At 37.4% G+C, this 15,425-nt stretch overlaps 2 protein-coding genes across 2 annotated transcripts; both read left to right on the top strand.

Annotated features, from left to right (window-relative positions):
• The first annotated feature begins 11,044 nt into the window (after positions 1–11,044).
• On the top strand, positions 11,045–11,939 carry LOC147603074 (17.5 kDa class I heat shock protein-like). Its single transcript, XM_086797027.1, has 2 exons — positions 11,045–11,299; positions 11,432–11,939. The coding sequence occupies exons 1-2, from the start codon at positions 11,164–11,166 to the stop codon at positions 11,605–11,607; spliced, it is 312 nt and encodes a 103-aa protein (XP_086653153.1). The 5' UTR covers positions 11,045–11,163; the 3' UTR covers positions 11,608–11,939.
• Positions 11,935–14,430, top strand: LOC147603073 (uncharacterized). Its single transcript, XM_086797026.1, has 4 exons — positions 11,935–12,711; positions 12,859–13,546; positions 13,633–13,965; positions 14,056–14,430. Exons 1-4 carry the CDS (start codon positions 12,668–12,670, stop codon positions 14,383–14,385), a joined length of 1,395 nt encoding a protein of 464 aa, XP_086653152.1. The 5' UTR covers positions 11,935–12,667; the 3' UTR covers positions 14,386–14,430.
• Positions 14,431–15,425: the final 995 nt, after the last annotated feature.

The following is a 15,425-nucleotide window of genomic DNA, read 5'->3' as shown; positions in this document are numbered from 1 at the left end:
CCCAATCCCCCACATGATACATTCTCGGATGTATGGGGAAGGACGCGAATAAGGGAGATCTTAAGTAATAAAAGATCTCACCTTAAAAAACTCGCGTACGATGACCGGCTAAATGTAGCTGCGGGTGGCTATCCTGCCGAGAAACCTGCCACCACTGCGCACAAACGTGAGTGGAAGGAGGCAAAAGAAACGAGCAGAGGGTGGCGTGAAGAGCAGGCAGCATGTGGAGGCACGACGGATCCAGATGGAGACCGTTGGATCTTCGCATTTCGGATCTGGTGGCGTCGAGTCATGGGAGGCAGAGTTCGTAAGTATCCTGTCACTTTATTTGATTGTTTACTTAATTCATTGATTCTATGAATTGTTTTAATCTTACAAATTGTGTTGATTATGATACAGCGACGGGTTACGGGGAGGAAGCCCACAACCCACGATACTGCGTATGCTCGCCGGCATAGCAGACGTGACACGTGGGCCATCTTCAAAGCCGAGGGACGTATTACGGACGCGCAGTTTGAGTTGGCCATGAGACCATACGGTCGACAGGTACTTGAAAATTCGTAACGAATGGTTTTGGTTTATTGAATTGCATATATATATACTTATATACTATATATTACTTGAACAGGCACAAGCTGCTGATGATCCACCGGCCGCCGCTGCAGAGGGTGGACGTGAGCACTACTCCTCGGACATTCCGACCGATGCGAGCTCATCTGAGCACGGGGGGAGCACCGAGTCATCATCTGGGTCTGAGTAGTACTCAGACTTGTAGTATCACATTCCATATTTAGGATGTGATTGTATATATTTTTTTGTAAACTCAAGCCATGGGCTACTTCGAGATATGGACTCCCTTGTATACATGTATGAAATTTTGATAGTAATATTGAATTGATTGATCGATAGTATTACATTCATGTCTGTCTTGAATCGTGTAATGACAATGTATGCATTCATGTCGTTCTTGTCTTAATCTCCCTCGTGCATATGTTCTTCGTGGATGGTCTAATGGGATGGTCTAATGCACCAAAAACCCTAAACCAGAGAGTGCTATTGGGTGCTGGAATGCTGGAACAGTATTCAGGCATCAAATAGCACTCTCTGGATTTTTTTTTTTTGCTCTCTGTTCACGTGTATAAACGCGTCAAAACTGCTAAAATTCGCGTGTATCGACGCGGATACCCTGGAAATTACGCGTGTATTAACGCGTATAAACTGGTAATAACGCGTGTATGAGCGCATCTAAATTAAAGAAAGGCGTGTATACACGCAAGTACAAACGCGTCTCGGACATGGGAACTGAACAGGATGCGGCTATACACCCGTGTATAAGCGCGTCTAATATAATAAGAAGCGTGTATAGGGGCGTGTATTAACGCGTCTGTGTAAAAAAACGCGGCTATACACCCGTGTATACGCGCGTCTGAGAGGTACTTTACACGCGGTTTTACACGCATGTCTCTGGCCGCGATTATACACGCGCTGATACACGGGCCCGCTACTTTTCTTCACAAGTCATTTTTAGCTTCTAAGAGCGCGGGTATGAGCCCAATTCCTTGTAGTGTTGGTGGGCCATCTGAGGCCTATGAGGCCGATGGTTTTGAACTCCGATCATGAATTATACATGTATCTCTCATTAAAAACTTTGGCCGTTGGACTTGCCTTGGTAGTGGAAGAAACTCTCAGTAAGTTATTTTGATGCTAGATACAGACAAAACATCTCAGAGACTAATTGCCCCACCATTTGCAAGAATGATCATAATCTTACCAACTCTTTTTACTAGATATGATGAATTGTTTACACATGTGTCTGTGCCTCTTTGAAGAGCAGACTTAAAGGATGAAATAAAGGGAGGAAAATAAACCACATTGAGAAGCGTGCTGAGAAGTAATGTTATTGCAAGCACCACTATCAAAATGCCATTCATGTTTATTTTTCACTGACATTACAACATGAACATAAGGATTAAAACTCTATTGCATAATGAATTCCTAATCACCTTGTGCATAGTTCGTTGACTCCTTTTGTTTTAGCACTTGGTTCTAATGCATCAACCACATCTATGAAAAACTCTTTTTTCTTCTCCTTCTCTAGCCTTTTTTAAAACATTTATTAATATACTAGTCCCACCTCTATTGAGAATAGTTACATTTATCTTTCTTCTTAGGATTATTACCCCCCTTTTCAGTATCCTTGCTTGAAGAGATGGGACTGTTTTGTAGCCACCCTGAGAGACTGCTTTGCCTTTACCTTTTTAATTGGCAGTGAATGCTTGATCTTCCACATGCATTTAATAAGTTAGTTTGGTCTAGATTTCCCTTCTTTTTGCAAGAGCATTGTAACCAACACATGCATTTATAGTGACTTCACCCATTCCAAATCCCTATTATGCTAATACCAACTCATGCAAGCTCATTATCAAATAAGCATCACAACATCTTTGTCTTCTAGTTACTTTCCACTTTAACTTCTAGCAAGTCACCTATGTTAACACTAGTTTGATAATAGGACAAAAAAGTGCTTCTGGACATATTTATGTTATGTTTACTGATCAACTTTATGGAATTATTTAGAACACATGGATAGTGAAATTCAAAGATTTCTTTTTTTCATATCATCAAGTACATAGTGAAAGAAAATTGGGATTACATTAGCTACCTCTAGGTTTTTCAATTTCATAAGAATTCATAGGCCAAATTACAGTCATAATGCAGAGCTATTTGGACTATATTTGGATCAAGGGCTTTAATTAGCCAATTTCTCATTGCTTTCCATTTTGGATATGCATTTCTTTACCAACATACATATGGTGTAATACAATCCATCTTAGGCTCAAAAATCAAGAACTCCAAAATTCTAAGGTATTTAGCTACCTCAAAAAGTTTAGCTATAACAATTTTTATAGCTAATCAAAAAATTATAGATTAGGAAGAAATCTTGCACACATGTTCTGTATAGTGTTATGCTTTACTGGTACATTTTATAAGAGCTAATCACATATACAACTATCCCTTTAGGCACTTTACTTTAAACGAAAGTTTACAAATTTTGAACCATATTCATTGCTATAGAATAAGAGACTACTTCATGCATTTTTAAACATCTCCTAAGGCTTTAAGTGGATATCTAGTCATTTTATATAATAATAAACACTATTTTCATAATTTTATCACTAGATGAACTAAATATAAGCAAGGATTCATATACACTGTTTTATTATGAATATACTTTTAAAAGTTGAGTCCATCACCTTATCTTCTAATAACAAAATTGAAATATTCAGATATGTATTCTTAACCAATTACTTTAGTGGAGACATTGATTTATTAGTAGAACTATACTAAAAATCACCATATAAGCTCACACTATTATTGTATTTTGGGTGTCAAAGACTAATAAGTAAAAAGAGATTCTAAGAAGTAAATTTAATTGAATTAATTATTAATACAATAATTTTATTTATCATGGAAAATCTATCTTTCATCTCTTAAATACTATGTAAGGTTTAGGAGAAATTTATAAAGAGTCGAGATGATTTTTTTCTTATATGTAGGAACCTAATTTGTAAATTCATAACATGTTTACGTTGTAGTGCTGGATATACCTCTACGTTTGGTGATTTATCAGTTATATTTAAGGTTATTTTTATCATGATAATATTTTTATAAGTTTTGCCGCACTCATGAAGACATGCCTTGGAAAAAAAATGCTAAAAATACCGCTCCTATTCACAAGATATGCATTTTTTAGTAAAAACTTGAAAAGGCATATTTATGTCATGCTGAGCTATTAAACTAGTGTTAAGATATCAAGATCAATTGGTGCAAATATAAATGACACACTAGTATGATAGCCTTTGCACTTACACCATTGGCATGGTTTGTGAGATTCGTATTGATGCAACCAATATACTAGTTTATAGGCTATGTGATATCCACTTTGGTTTACTAGAGTTATGGCAAAGCATTAGTGCCACCTTATATGGAAGATTTATAGTATAGGCTGATCTTGTATGTTTTTGTATGAGAGTACCTTTTCGTATGTGCTCTTATCTTTATGTTATAGTTATAGACAAGTAAAAAGATATAGGAAAATCTAGCCATCCATCTCTCCCTTGTGTGCTTGTCTAGTCTTATGTACTTGTCTACTCTTATATATGTGTGTAAAGAAGATTGCTTACAAGGAGCTGAAGCTCACTCTCTCCCCCACATCATTCTTTGTCATGGTATTAAAGTATTGATTTGCGTGAAAATATTAAGAGAGGCAAGCAAGAGAAAAAGATACATGGGTTATGGTAATTTCATCTCTTTCCCTTTAATTAATGTGAAACTCTCCACGGAAGGCGTGCATGGTCAAGGAAAAGAGGCAGGAGGGGGCACTATTATATCTTGCGGAGCCTAATTCGGTGAAATCATTTTAAGACTAGTTTTGGGCTGCAAGGTTTTCATAGACACTCTATGTAAGTGTCAACTTTGTCTGTTTTGTCTAGTGCAGTGGTTTTGTGCTTCTTACACATAAATAGTTGGGCATTCTGGTGGTTGATGTAAAGTGCGTACGAAAATTTTGGGGTCTGCATGTGTAACGTACTCATATGTACCTATTTTTAGATCCATTTGATTCGGTGAATTTGAGCATCTATATTTAATGTTGAAAAGTAGGAAATACTTAGAAAACATAAAAGATTAAGTTTGGTCATAAATTTAGTAATTTAGATATGTCGATTTTGGGTCAATTTTGGGACTTTTTATGCATGTTTTGTGGTGTCATTTGTATACCATTTTTTATTCTATACTGAACCATGTTAGATAATGTATAAGAGGGTCATAGTGAGTGGTTTAACCTAAAGGAAACTCATATGGGGGTTTACATAATAAATATAGCTGCAACGTGTGCCCGAAAACGGGGCTCGGACACCAATTTGACCCTTAATTTTTAGTAACGGCCTCGAATGAGGGTGTAGATGACTTTATTTGTCAGAGAGGCGAATTAAAGAAAGTTAGTTCATCACAGGACGAATAAAGTCTATGTTCAGATAATTGGGAGATTCCGCATGGGGTGGCCTATATTCGCGAAACCAATCCGACACCACTTTCCAGTGTTTTTTTAATTAAAAAAACGTATCTTCTCTAACTTGGTTCGAACGCATGTTTTTAGAAAAGATTTTCTATCTTTGATGATTTCGTGCAGGATAATCTACTAATTCTTGTGGGCTATTTTTTTGGGGTTTCTTCCAAAGCCTTGAGGATTTTTCTGTGTGCAAGATAGAGAGAGAGAGAGATTTTGAGATTTGGGCCGGCTGTCCTTAGACAGGGAATGCCAGATAGAGATTGTGATTTATGCCCTCTGGGTGCCATTTGGTAGAGCCCAGAGTGGACGAGATTTACTAGTGGCATACCCGAGATAGCCACGACGTCCAGAGTGGTGGTTTGGTGGATGGGCGTTGGAGAAAGGCCCTATTGGCTAGATCTTTTGTTGGTGATTCTCTCTATGATTTTTAGATTTTTTTATTGACGAATATTGCTGTTACTTTGGATTTTGCAAACCAATATGATTTATTGAAAAACTCTTCATTTTTCTAAAGTATGAGTGATTTTTACTTTCTGTATGATTTGGAAAATTTTGTGTTGAAACATAGAACAGAATTTGGGTACATTTAAGTTGGTAGCTCTAAGGTCATGAAACATTGAAAACCAGGTAAATGGGTTGCACTTTACAACCAAATATGCTCTAATGGTTGACCAAACTTTGCAAGTGTGTATATGTGGACCCCATATACACACTTATAAATTTCTGTCACCATCACAGTTCATTTGATTGTTATGTGTAGACCAAAGGATAAGTTTTGAGTGGGCTCTCAAAGGTCACGACACATTGAAAACCAAGAAAATTGGTCGTACATTATGACTAAATATACTCTAATGGTGACCAAACTTTGTAAGTGTGTATATGCAGACATCACCCTCACTCTTGCAAACTTTGGTCACCATTAGGACATTGGGTTGTTATGTGTGCACCCAAGGCCCAATTTTGAAGGGACTCTCTAAGGCCATGACACATTGAAAACTAAGACTCTAGCATACACATTATAACCAAATGTGCTCCGATGGTTGGAGAAACTATGTATGTGTGTATATATGGACCCCACCCTCACTCTTAGAAAGTTTGGTCACCACCATGAGAGCAAATTTGGTTGTAATGTGTGGGCCAAATGTGCTCTAATGGTAACCACATTGTAACCAAATGTGCTTTGATGGGTGAACGGACTTTGATGTATACCCCACCCTCACTCTTGTAAAGTTTGGTCACCATTAGATCATATTTGAATGCATTATGTAGGCCTAAGGCCCAATTTTGAGGGGGCTCTCTAAAGTCACAACACATTGGAAACCAAGAAAATAGAATGCACATTGGAACCAAATGTGCTGTGATGATGACCAAAATTGACAACTTTGTATATGTGGACCCAGCCCTCACTCTTGCAAAGTTTGGTCACCATCGACGACATATTTGAATACAATGTGTAGGACATAGGATTAATTTTCAAGGGGGTTCTCTAAGGCTATGAAACATTGAAAATAGAGAAAATAACATGCACATTGCAACTAAATGTACTTAGATGGTGACCAAACCTTGCACGTGTGTATATATGGACCCACCCTGACTCTTACAAAGTCTGGTCACCATCCGAGCATATTTAGTTGCAAAGTGCAAACCGAAGGCCCAAGTTTGGAAGGGGCTCTCTAATGTCTCCTGACACATTGGAAACTACGCAAATGAAATGCACATTGCAATAAAATGTGCTCCAATGGTGACCAAAATTTGCAAATGTGTATATGTAGACCCAACCCTCAATCTTACAAAGTTTGGTCACCATTGGAGCAGATTTCAATACAATGTGGTAGCCAAATGACTAATTTGAGGGAGCTCTCTAACACCCACAACACATTGAAAACCAGGTGATCAACCTTTGAAAGTGATCAACCTTTGAAAGTGTGTATATGTGGATCCCACCCTTACTCTTACAAAGTTTGGTCTCACCATCAGAGCACATGTGGCTCCAATGTGCAGGCCAAAGGCCCAATTTGGAGGAAGCTCTCTAAGGCCATGATACATTGGAAATCAAGAAAATGGCATCACATTAATATTACAACAAAATGTGCTTTGATGGTGACCAAACTCTTTGAGTGTGTATATGTGGATCCCACCCTTACTTCGCAAAGTTTGGTCTGAGTACATTTGGTTGCAATGTGTACGCCAAAGTACCACCAAACAAATAGATATGAAAAGAGACAAAACATTAATAAAAGAAAAAGACATATTTGAATAAGTTTTTAAATTTGTGTGCATTTGAATGTTTGTGTGTATTATGTAGGTGCATGTGTGTGTATTATGTAGGTGCATGTGCATGTGAATGTTTGTGTGTATTATGTAGGTGCATGTGTGTGTGCGTGTGTGTGTGTGTGTGTGTGTTTGAATGTTTGTGTGTGTGAATGTTTGTGTGCATGTGTGCCTTGGAGAGAGAGAGAGGGAGAAATTATAGACTTCTATAGAATGAAAATGGGATAATGTATAAATATAAGAAAATAATACATAGGACAAATCTAGCCTAGCTACTCTAGGATTAGCCACTACACAATAGTAAAAAACATCATATAATGACTACAAAAGTAATTGCTAACATCATGCTAACCCAGCTACTCTGGGTTTAGTCATCAATGTCATTATCCAAATCTAGCCAATCAGGATCATCATTTCTAAAACAACCTTGCTATCAAGGAGCCTTTATGACTCGCTGAGGAACACTATTAGTTAGGATTAGGAACCTTAAACACCTACATATATTCAAGTCCAAGGAACCATAAGAAACTTGAAAAGTCACCACCTCTCCGGTTGAGGTGAAAATTAGACATAGACGTGAGTTTAGCAGTCATGAGTATATATGGATGTGACATGAGACTACAAACGGGAGAGACACAAGCCTCTAGACATGAGATGCAAGTCTACATATAAGCCCAAGCTAGAAGATAGATACAAGCTGAGATAGGTGTGAGTCCATGAATGCATGCCCACAAAGTGTGAGATTTGAGTTAATAGATGTGTGAGATGTGAGCCAATAGAAGTGACCCTATAAGATGTGAGGTGTGAGATATGAGCCAATAGAAGTGTGCCCATAAGATGTGAGCCCACAAACAACATGACATGAGCATTAAAAAGAACAAAAAACTTAAATAAAAAAACCATTGATTTTTTGAACTTCTTGTGCATGTACTATGCCCAGTGTCTTGATTTCATTCAAATATGTGTGCTAGAGACTTCTTCATGAGAGGGAAATCCTTCGATGTAAATTTGATGCAAACTCGGTCCTATGGAGAGATAATTGTTAAAAATGAAAATCTAATCAATTGTAGTGTATATAACTCAACCAAGTTCCGTGAAAAAACAATAAAATTTAAAATCGACAACATTTCACACGTGGTGACCATTTACATGAAAATTACATTTTTTAAAATGTCTACCAAAAATTAAAACAAACACGTGTCCATCGTGGATTGGATATCCACGTAACTTAGTCAAGTTACATAAACCAAAAATCATACCTTTTTGGGATTGTTTTTGGAAAAAAATTTGATTTTTTTTCCTTGTTATGTTGTCCAGATTCGTAACTTGCTCTAGTTATTAAAAAATAATTTTTTGATTTTTTGATTGATTTATTTATATATATTTTTACTTTTTTTTTACAATGTCGAAAAGGTGCATGCTTGATCTACATGAATGCCAGGGTTCTGTAAGTAACTCGATCGAGTTACATATTGGACATCCACATAAATAGCCCGTATATCGATCGAGTTCTATGGTGGATGTCCCACCGTGTAACTCAATCGAGTTATGTGGTACCTCTACGTGGATGTCCACCGCATAACTCATTCAAGTTACGTGGATATTCACCTCTAACCTTCATTGAACATATATGGATATCCACCATGTAGCTCAATCGAGTTACATTATGGATGTCCACCATGTAACTCGATTGAGTTACGTGGTCATGACAATATGTCAAGTGGCAAGGGTAATAACTCGATCGAGTTATCTTTCGAGCATCTAGCGATTGCCACTTGGGATGACACGATTAGAAGGATAACTCGATCGAGCTATATCAATGGTTTCCCATCCGCACAATGTGATCCCAAAGTCAGGACCCTTAATATTGTACAACCACCCAGCTTTATATCTCATATACGATTTAACTTATACATATGCACATATAAAATTATACTTATTGAAACCTTATTTTTACTATGTAAATAACAATTATTTATTTCATATATTTTACTTATTATACATATCTATTATGTGCTTTGATATACTATATATTAATAAACTAACTAGCTAAGCTAATCTAACCCATTTATAAAATTTCACTAATTAAAATATTTTTTATATGAACAAAACTGTTCGGGTAGGGCTCTGGGTTGGTTAAATTTAAGTAAATGGATTAGATTAGGTTAGTGGGTTAGATTAGCTTAGTCAGTCAGTTTCAAAGGCGACTGCTAATGTAATGGGTGTGGCAAGAGGGACCAAGAGGATGAAGACATTGATATATAGGATATTAAATCACATAATAGATATATATATATCTATATATATATATAAAGTAAAATATTTAAAATAAATACTTGTTATATACACATATCAATAGGATGTAGACATAGAGACATGGACAAAGGCGACTACTAAGGCAATGGCAAGAGGGACCAATGATGATTTTTGACGGGTTGGGTCACCCTTTGAAATGATAGGTTTATTAGAAACATTTCCTGTTTTTTCTTTAAATTTTTTCTTTTGACGATAACTCAAAACAAGTGGTTATATTTTATGGCCAAGATGGCCAGAAAATGGGCATGATGCTAGTCGAAAAGAAAACTTGGGAGGGAGTAAGGTCTTAAAGAGCAGGTCCATCACATGAGCTACATTAGTCTAATATAAGATAGACCAAATGCACATCCAACTACCGATGTCTACAAATATGGGCTAGCATGCAAATGAAGGCTATTAACAGTAAGACGACAAGGCATGTGGCACTATTAATAGTAGTAGGAGATGTCAAAAACAAAGGTGCCTTAGCACATAAGGGAAAGGTAATCTCTATATTGAGATACCATGAGTAGCAAAGGCCAAACTAAAAGGCCACCAAAAGAATAACAAAGGTAAATGTGAATGTCTTCAATAATTAGTAGGTATGGCACCTTCACCTTCACAATTTTTAGAAGAAACATTAAAAACATGATTTGGGCAAATTTTGATGGAATATTAATCTTTCATAATTATCCTTTATTAATCTAGATTTAAAACCATTATCAAGATTTAAAAACATAGTTTCCTACTCTCTCTCTCTCTCTCTCTCTCTCTCTCTCTCTCTCTCTCGCTCTCTCTTTTACACACACACACACACACACTCTAAAACTAGAGTTTGTGTTGAAGAAAACCGGTCAACTTTTACTATTTTTAGTTATAGAACCGGCATATCTCATCATTTTGAGCTAGAAAACCGGCTAGATTTCAATGTCTTCCATTGGTTGGGAACAATGTTCCACCCAACTAGAGAAATGGGACTTTACTCTTCTACGCTTCCACCATGCTAGAGTTTCTCTAACAAAATTCATTCTTTAGTCATCTATTCAAATGTATACCCCTTTTATTGATCTCAAAAAGTGCCACAAGTGGCTTAAAATCCTCAAGCCTAATAAGGGGGACGCTCACACACTGAGTGCCTCGCTAGGAATAAGGTTTGCACTCTGAAGGAATATATTGTTGAGTGCGTGTGGGGTGGTTCACCTGGGTGGTGGTGTACAGCGAGGTTGATGAGTGCTGGAGCTTAGTGGCCAAAAGGCAATTACAAGACCACGTTTTTATGCCCATCATGTCATTGACAAGTCGCTGCTTTACGAATTTGACGTGGGAGGCCTCTCAATCACTGTGGCCGTACTGTGCAGTTGGCCGCTTGCAGCTGCTATTATATAAAGAAGCCCGCCATTGTGAAGTGCAATCTCATGCTCGCTCCAATTACCACACCGTCTACCGTCGTGAAGTGCAATCACGGGCTCGAAGCATCCGCGCGCCCTCCATTGCAGTGTGTAAATTTGTGAGGTCGTCTAGTGGCCATGCCTCATGAAATGCAAGCCCAGTACCGCCCTATTCCTACAGAAGGGCGCCCGGCACAGTGTCACAACGAGACCCAGTTGCATGTAGATCAAGAGGAGACGGTTGAAGCCTTAGTTTTCACTGTAAACCTCACAGGTGCTGCTGTAGTGTCACGCTTCTTCTTCTTCTTTCCCAATAATAATAATTGCAAAAGAAAAAGAAAAAAAAGTGACTTGTATGATGTTTGTCTCACTATAGATTAAAGCGATATTGGGTATCGTTGTGCAGGATTTCGCGTGGAAGATGCCAAAGTGCAGCTGGAGGACGACCAGACCTTGATCCTCAGCATCGGCAAAACCACGCGTAGAATCCATCTCTCGCCAGAGGCACGCCCTGAGGCTATCCAGGCATCCTGCAAAGACATGGTTCTCACAATCACAATCCCCAAATCAGGACCCAAGTAATATAGTGGACTGACAATGGTTTGCATCAATAAGGCTTACAATTGTCGTAAATGATAACCATACCCTAGCTATGTGTATGCCTATTGCCTGCTAGGCAATATATATATATATATATGAAAATATCTATTAGAGTTTAACCATGGACAACCAAGGCACAAGGAGAGGAGAGAAGAAACAAATCTTGGATTTCTAAAAAAAGAGAGGAAAAAATCCATTCGATTTCACCCTTTGTATTCCGGCTTCCATTCCTGAGCTTTGTCTCTCAATGTCTTCTGCATATCGCGGCAATGCATGGGTTGGCTACTAGTATTAATGAAGAGAGAATGTTAAAGTTAAAGTCTATGTCACTTTTCTCCATATTTTCTCCATAATACAATAAATAAAAGCATGCGAAGTGTTACGTCATGTGAAATGCACACTATACAAAGAAATGCATTACCCATAAACATAAACCATCTCATCTGTACTTAAGAAAAAAGGATTTAGATCTTAAAGTAGAATGCTTGGGTGTGTGGATTCTTGTTTATAGTTAAAATATGGTACATAAGTTAGTCGTTGTATTTTTGAGAGCAGTTACATTAAGAAACGATGTAGATACTCCAATCAAAAAATTTAAAAAGTCTCACAAAATCCTTGCAGTTTTTGAGGATTGAGTAGCACTCATCCTGCATGGCATGCATAGAATAGGTAATATATCTTTGACATAGAATTCCAATACAAGCTTTGATTTGAAAAGATAATCCTCTTAATATTTAATGTTATTTAATAAGGTACTCTATCTTCTTTCGCCTACCATATTGAACGAGCCTCAAAATCAACCATCTTCTTGATCCAGTGCACATCTTCAAGAATGTTGCCTCTAACATTTGGGAGCACTTGAAAGTAACACGAGACTCCTTGCTCTTGTAAGAGAGGATCTACAGAGCATAGAGAGGATGCAAACAGCTTTGCCACGAGAGGGACCAAATGGGAAGACAATTCTACCTCGAGCACTTTGGATATTGACAAATAAGGAGGAGAAGTTGGTGAAAGATGCCATTACTACATTCCAACGGGGTGCATGAGGTACTACAACTCCAACGGGGTGCATGAGGTGTTTAAAAGGTATCTTCACAAAGACAAAGAAGAGAGGTGTTGAACAATTATATGGCTTGAAGTCCCACTATTGGCACAAGATGCGTCAAGTTAGTAAGAGACAATTTTCTACACGCGTTTTCCTCAAAATGATTTGTTTATTGTTTTGCAATGTAGATATGTGAGCTCAAAGAAAATCGATCCATGTACACTTGTCTATGCAAGGGTCATGGCAGTGGAGGTGGTTTGTTTGGTCGAGGAGACATTCCCATGGTCAATTCTCACAAGCCAACTACATCTTATGGTTCATTTAATTGATCCGATTGCCATATGTGGTGCTGTGCATGCTCGATGGATGTTCTTTCTTGAGCATTTGATGAAGACCTTGAAGGATTTTATAAGGCAAAATGCAAAGCTAGAAGGTAGTATGGCTGAGGGTTGGTTGGTACAAGAATCACTTGTTTATATCTCAAAATACCTTGCCAAAGTGGATTCCTCTCTCCCTCGCCTATGGAGCAATGAAGAAGACTTGAGGATGACCTCTTATGTTCCTCAAGGAAAGGGAAGGACCAAAGTCATGGATACAGAGATGCATAGTAAGCTTCATACCTTTTGTGTGCTTAATAGTGATGTGATGAGAAGATGGGTGGCAAAGTATGAGGATGAAAAGGCAAGAAGACAAAGTGAAAGGTCGGTATTCTGTAAGCGCCACGGACGTAGTGTGCCATACCCCGAGCACCTACAATCACTTCTCAAGGATCTTGATGTAGATTGGCTATATGAGGAGATGAAGAGAGTGGCACAAGATGAGAACATGCATATCACATTGGAGGAGTGGGAGTATGCCCAAGGATGCTTCAAAAAGGTAAACAAACTTGTGTGCTCAATCATATTTTAGTATGTTAAACTTGTGAAAATTTATTTTGAGGTTTTTTTTTTGTCTTGGTATAGTGCACAATGTTTAATGCTTTGTGGTCAGAGGGTAAACATTTTCGCACACAAAGGATTGATGAGAAGAGGAACACCCAAGATTGTGGGGTAATTGCAATCTTTGAGGGAGTCAATGGAGCCATGGATGATTATTGTGGATTGATCCAAAATATCATTAAGCTTGACTTTCGAAGCTTCTTTGAATATATTTTGGATATCCAATGGTTAAAGGATGTGGATAGAGGTCCTAATGCAACAATCAAGCGTCATGCAAGTGGCTTTGTGACCATTGACTCTACAAAGTTTTGGCAAGGAAAGGACGGGACTCTAGTTCTACCACAACATTGTGAACAGGTACATATAATTATTGGTAATTACAATATATGCATTTACAGATAGTAGAGATGTAATTTTTTTGTATGATGTATCTTTGTGCTTGAATAGGTTGTGTATCAACCAATAATTGACAATAAGAGATGGTGGTATATAATCTCAATCTCACCACATTTAAGAGCCATTTATAGTACATTCACACACATTGAGCATATGGAGGAGCATGTCAACTCAACTATGGAGGGAGATAGCTTGGAAAACCTTGATGATGATCGTGCCATTGGAAATGAAGATCGTGCTTTTGGAGATGATGATATTGCCTCTCATAGTGATGATTCTAGTAGTGGGATTGATCTCTTTGTAGATTTGGATATAGGCATGGACATTGAGATAGATACTTTAGCAAGGGTTGGCCTCTTTGAAGATGAGATTGAACTCTAGTTCTTTGATTGTATTTTTATTATAGCTATGGTCTTCTTTTTGGTTTTTTGTTATTGGAGACTGATTGATTGTTTTATTAGTAATTCATAACTGTAATTAGAGAAATGAGACATGGGTAATATGAGATGGATTTCTGTATTTTGAATCGACAAGACTCACAATGCATGCGAGTCTTGAAAATCACCTTATTTATGTGTCCTCGACATCAGTCCATTGCATTCTAATATGTTTATTATCGAAACTACAATTAGACAAATGAGACATAGATAGCCCGATATAGATTTATTGTGATATGTTGTATTTATGTTTTTGAGATTACATGTAAAGATTCATTCCTTTTTACATGTATAGATTTATTGTGATATGTTGCTTTTCCTAGCATTAATTAACCATTCACCTTTGGACTACTTTTCATGGAATTACTTGATATGCCCGAGACTTTACATGTATCCAACTGTGTAAAGATTCATTCCTTTTTACATGTATAGATTTATTGTGATATGTTGCTTTTCCTAGCATTAATTAACCATTCACCTTTGGACTACTTTTCATGGAATTACTTGATATGCCCGAGACTTTACATGTATCCAACTGTGTATCCAACTGTGAAGGTTCAAGAATTTTTTTAAAAGCTTCACTTTGATGAAAAGATGTGGGGATTGAATCATTGTCCTTTGGATTGTTTTTCATGGCATTACTTGATATACCTAAGCCTTTGCATGTATCCATCACTTTCACCACATTACTCGATTTATACCTATTTTTTCTCTCTTTCCTTGCAAATATGCTTTCTGGAGATTCATCTGTATATAAATGCACCAAAAAATCATGCATATTTTCAAAATCTTGTGCACATAGTTCAGCAAATGATATTTTTGGGGATTGAAGAAATTGTTTTTCTTTGCAAGGTCCACAATTGCAACTTCATAGAAAATTGTTGTAGACTGCATCTATAAGCAGGTCTAAAATCCCATCTTTATTTGCGTTTAGTTTCAAAGAAACTAGATGCGATTAAAGATGGCCCCATAGCTTGTGCATCT

This window comes from Cibotium barometz, chromosome 65 (genome assembly GCF_041138505.1).
Source record: "Cibotium barometz isolate CiBa-2024 chromosome 65, ASM4113850v1, whole genome shotgun sequence".
Taxonomy (NCBI): domain Eukaryota; kingdom Viridiplantae; phylum Streptophyta; class Polypodiopsida; order Cyatheales; family Cibotiaceae; genus Cibotium; species Cibotium barometz.
This window is presented reverse-complemented; position numbering and strand designations above follow the sequence as displayed.

Coding starts and splice junctions, on each gene's coding strand:
- LOC147603073 (XM_086797026.1), top strand. CDS start 12,668: ATGAGGTACTACAACTCCAACGGGGTGCATGAGGTGTTTAAAAG. Junction 12,712..12,858: donor GTGCATGAGGTGTTTAAAAG/GTATCTTCACAA, acceptor TTTGCAATGTAG/ATATGTGAGCTCAAAGAAAA. Junction 13,966..14,055: donor TACCACAACATTGTGAACAG/GTACATATAATT, acceptor GTGCTTGAATAG/GTTGTGTATCAACCAATAAT.
- LOC147603074 (XM_086797027.1), top strand. CDS start 11,164: ATGCCTCATGAAATGCAAGCCCAGTACCGCCCTATTCCTACAGAAGGG. Junction 11,300..11,431: donor TTTCACTGTAAACCTCACAG/GTGCTGCTGTAG, acceptor ATCGTTGTGCAG/GATTTCGCGTGGAAGATGCC.